Source organism: Clinocottus analis, unplaced genomic scaffold (genome assembly GCF_023055335.1).
Source record: "Clinocottus analis isolate CAN_PGR_092001 unplaced genomic scaffold, fCliAna1.0.p SCAF_401, whole genome shotgun sequence".
Classification (NCBI taxonomy): Eukaryota; Metazoa; Chordata; class Actinopteri; order Perciformes; family Cottidae; genus Clinocottus; species Clinocottus analis.
Window position 1 is genome coordinate 1 of NW_027176156.1, and position 5,000 is coordinate 5,000.

The 5,000-nt window shown below is 41.5% G+C and overlaps 1 protein-coding gene across 1 annotated transcript in view; it reads right to left on the minus strand.

The window, feature by feature from the left end:
* Positions 1–11: 11 nt before the first annotated feature.
* Positions 12–5,000, minus strand: part of LOC137801428 (SLIT-ROBO Rho GTPase-activating protein 2C-like) — a gene marked incomplete at its 3' end in the record, with an annotated part of 7,244 nt that continues 2,255 nt past the window's right edge. The window contains exons 2-3 of the mRNA XM_068598835.1: positions 141–336; positions 12–36 (exon numbers count right to left, since the gene is read on the minus strand). Of these exons, the coding sequence (XP_068454936.1) occupies positions 12–36; positions 141–336 (221 nt within the window). The remainder of the gene's footprint in view (positions 37–140; positions 337–5,000) is intronic.

A 5,000-nucleotide genomic window follows, 5' to 3' on the forward strand; every position in this document is an offset into this window, starting at 1 on the left:
CAGCAGTTGACCGGAGAGAGAAGGTTCTGGTCCTTTCTGGAGGGAAGAAACCGTTAAGATCTCGTCTGGGTCACCACACGGTGTGTGTGTGTGTGTGTGTGTGTGTGTGTGTGTGTGTGTGTGTGTGTGTGTGTTCCTACTTGTACTGCTGGTGGTCTTTGGTGCTGCGCGTCTTGGCCATGAATCTCTCCGCCAGCTTCTCCAGGTTTCTGGAATATTCCGTTTCGATCTCAGATTTCTTCCTGAAGAAGTCCTGCAGGTCCTGAAGCAGCTGCACGCGCATCTCCGTCTGCTGCTCCAGACACCGCTGCTGCTCCACCAGCTGGGCGCGCACATCTACACACACACACACGCACGCACGCACACACACACACACACACACACGCACACACACACACACGCACGAACGCGCACGCACGCACGCGCACACACGCGCACACACACACACACACACACACACACACACACGTCATTGTGCATTTAGACACTTTGGACATGACTTGAGATGAGGAGACTTTATGTGAAATGTGCAAAAACATGAAATTTGCAGAAAAAAATGAAATTCCCCCAAAAAATGAAATTTGCAGAAAAAATGAAATTTGCAAAAAAAATGAAATTTGAAGAAAAAAAATGAAATTTGCAAAAAAAAATGAAAATTGCAGAAAAAAAAGAAATTTGCAAAAAAAATGAAATTTGTGGAAAAAATGAAACTTGAAGAAAAAAATGAAATTTGAAGAAAAAAAATGAAATTTGCAAAAAAAATGAAATTCGCAGAAAAAAAATGAAATTTGCAAAAAAAATGAAATTTGCAGAAAAAATGAAATTTGAAAAAAAAGAAATGAACATGAAATTCGAAAAAAAGAAATTTGCAAAAAAAATGAAATTTGAAGAAAAAAAATGAAATTTGCAAAAAAAAATGAAAATTGCAGAAAAAAATGAAATTTGCAAAAAAAATGAAATTTGAAGAAAAAAAATGAAATTTGCAAAAAAAATGAAATTCGCAGAAAAAAAATGAAATTTGCAAAAAAAATGAAATTTGCAGAAAAAATGAAATTTGAAAAAAAAGAAATGAACATGAAATTCGAAAAAAAGAAATTTGAAGAAAAAAATGAAATTTGCAAAAAAAAATGAAATTTGCACAAATAAATGAAATTTGCACAAAAAAATGAAATTTGCGGAAAAAATGAAACTTGAAGAAAAAAATGAAATTTGAAGAAAAACATAAAATTTGCAAAAAAAAAAAGAAATTTGCAGAAAAAAATGAAATTTGCAAAAAAAAATGAAATTTGCAGAAAAAAATGAAATTGGGGGAAAAAAAGAAATTTGCAGAAAAAAAGTGAAAAAATGAAAAAGTAAAAAAATGTGCAAAAGCAGAAAATGTGCAAAAAAATGAAATGTGCAAAAAACAGTAAATGTGCAGCAGGACAGAGCGCTGCTTCAAGGTGAGTAAACTAGTTAATGAGTAAACTAGTTAATGAGTAAACTAGTTAATGAGTGAACTAGTGAATGAGTGAAATAGTTAATAGGGGAACTAGTTATTAAGTGAACTAGTTAATAAGTGAACTCCTCCAGTGGAGCCGGTGACATTTGTCGTCGCTCAATTATTTATCAGTGAATTTATTCTCTTTATCTGCTGCAGAACGTTTAAAGTTATTATTTATTCATCGTTGATCTTTAAGCTAAAGGTTATTTCACCAGAAGTAAACAATTTACATCGTTCTGCTGGACCAGACGTCCAAAAACAAATATATTTATGTAAATATAGTTATGTAAATATATTTATGTATATATAGTTATGTAAATATATTTGTGTATATATGGTTATGTAAATACATTTATGTATAGATAGTTATGGAAATATATTTATGTAAATATAGTTGTGTAAACACAGAATATGAAGTTATCCCTCTGAGTCGTTCATGAGTTCCTTCCTGAAGCGCACGAGGGATCAAATAAATATTTATCCTAAAGACGCTCATGACGACGTATGACAGCTGCAATACTCATCTTCACCACTAGGGGCGGCAGCAGGAAGTGAGTCAGAACAACAGGAAGTGAGTCAGAACAGCAGGAAGTGAGTCAGAACAACAGGAAGTGAGTCAGAACAACAGGAAGTGAGTCAGAACAACAGGAAGTGAGTCAGAACAACAGGAAGTGAGACAGAACAACAGGAAGTGTTTCATGATGAAAATGTTAAATACAAACTAAATCCATTAAATCAGCTGTTCAGCGCTGCTCTTCCTCACTCCTCTTCCTCCTCCTCTTCCTCACTCGTCTTCCTCCTCCTCTTCCTCACTCCTCTTCCTCCTCCTCCTCACTCTTCTTCCTCCTCCTCCTCTTTAATCCTTTATAATTACTGATGAAGTCGGTCCGTCTTCTTCTCTGAGGAGTCACCTTGGAAGACATCCTGTGACCGCATTACACACACACACACAGACACACACACACACACATACACACATACACACACACACACACAGACGCCTGGCTGCACGCTTCGCTGGTCGTCCTGTTTCAGAGCTGATATCTGCAGCAGGAGGGAGCGAGCGGCTACAGAATACACAACGATAATAACACACACACACACACACACACACACACACACACACACACACACACACACACACACACACACACACACACACACACACACACACACACACACACACCAATCCCTGAGGAGACCCTATCCACTCCACTACCTGTTGTCTAGGCAACCACACTGCGTGCGAACCATGTGATGAGGAAGGTGAAGACAAGAGCTCGGATCTGCCGCATCGACACACACACACACACACACACACACACACACACACACACACACACACACACACACACACACTTTATAGAGTCTTTATAGAATAAATGCCACAACCTTTGGTCCCCACAAGTCTATGAAACTCTCTTTTTCTACTACTGTACGTGTGTGTGTGTGTGTGTGTGTGTGTGTGTGTGTGTGTGTGTGTGTGTGTGTGTGTGTGTGTGTGTGTGTGTGTATGTGTGTGTATTGATTCTAATTTAAAATGGCTGCCTGTTTCATGCCTCTCTCTCACACGCGGTGAACGTGCAACACTTTCATATTAAATGATATTACCCCCCTATGGGCACAAATACTGGCTTCTGATTGGCCGGTGGGACATCCTGGCTCGCGGCGTCCCGGCGGTCAGAGGTTTAATCATTTCTGTGAGTTGGTGTCGAGCTGGAGTCCGAAGAGAAGTCGTCTGTAGCCACAGTGTTAGCCTAGCTTAGCATAAAGACTGGAAACAGAGGGGAACAGCTAGCGCATTGACCCCCAATAAGCCCCGCCCCCTGCCCTGCGGCACACTGTCACTCACAGAGTCCTTCCTTCCCGCTGCTGTCAGGCTGCGTAACGAGCTGAGAGCAGAAATACTTTCACCTGCTGCAACATGTAATACCTTTAAATACTTTGTATACTTGTGTATTCTGTCTGTATATTTGATGTTGTTACTGTATTCTTTCTGTAATCTTTATTCTGTAAAGTCATATTTTCGGGTCGTCGGATCATTTAAATCACGTTTCTGGATGTTTTTGCCTGTAAAATAAACATATTTCTCACACGTGAACGTCTGGTTGCAAAGGTTTATGGGATGTTTCACCGTCAGCTCATCATCAGACAGGAAGTGACTGGAGACTCGCTGCTCTATTTAATCTGCTGGAATAAAACAAACTAGACTTTTTTTTGCCTTTTCCTCGTTCATAATCTCCGCCGGGATTTCAGACGCCGAACATCAAAGAGACAAAACGACGAGAGAGAAAAACACTCAGGAGGAAGAAAAGATCAGAAAATATGAAGAGAAGATGTTGACAAAACGTTTTAACTTCTCCCCGAACGCTCAGCCGCCATGTTTACACGCCGAACCGGCCCAGATGTTGACACTCCTGTGGTTGTATAGAAGTCTATGCTTCACGTGTTAAAGTTGCGATCTCTCTTCTGACCACTACGGTTGTATAGAAGTTAATTTAGTCAATTATGGTCATGTGGAGTCAAACAGACCATAAAGCAGGGGACGCTTTAGGGGCGGGGCTACAAAGTGATTGACAGGTCGACACCAGAAATAAACCAACATGGTGCTGGTCGTAATCCAAGATGGCGACGGCGTCTCTGTTCTTAATTCCGGCTGTAATCTCGTCCTCTCGGCTGATTCATTCAAGTGATTGAAACTTTTGTGCGGCTGCATGAATGAAACAATCCAGGAGCTTTTATTCAAGCCCAGGAGAGATTACATCAGCTGCTCGCTCCGATCACAGATTACAAGTGAAAGGACACGTCTTGAAGTCTGAAACGCTTCTTCTTCTTCTTCTTCTTCTTCTTCTTCTTCTTCTTCTTCTTCTTCTTCTTCTTCTTCTTCTTCTTCTTCTTTGAAACCTCCTCGTAAGACACAAGACGAAGCTCGGCCTCTTCTGATCGCAACAGATCGGCACAACACGGCTCGGCCTGGAGGGGAAGCTCGCAGACAACGAAGCTGGTTGTATAGAAGTCTATGTTTCATTCTCTCTCCTGACCACCAGGGGACGACTCCTCTGGTTGTATAGAAGTCTATGCTTCAGTCTATGCTTCACCAGAGGAGCGTTTACTGTACGATGACGTCACAGGAACAGGAAGCTCATCCCCAGGTGATTGTTACCAAGGAGACCAGGTCCAAGGACACAGAGGGAGGACACACACACACACACGCACACACACACACACACACACACACACACACACTGGGGTCCTCCAGCAGCATGAAGAGTCTCTCCAGCGCTCCGTGTGTCCTGCAGGTATGCAGATGTGAGGTCACTGAACACCTGCATGCACACGCAGCAGAAACCAGCTGCAGCCGCCGCATGCTGCAGGGAACTCTTCATCTCTCCATCTCCTCCTCTTCCTCCTCCTCTTCCTCCTCCACCCCCTGCAGAGCTCTATTCTTTCCTCTTTTTTTCATTTACATTTTCTCATTAAGACTCTCCTCATCTCTTTCAGACAGAGGAGGTGTGTC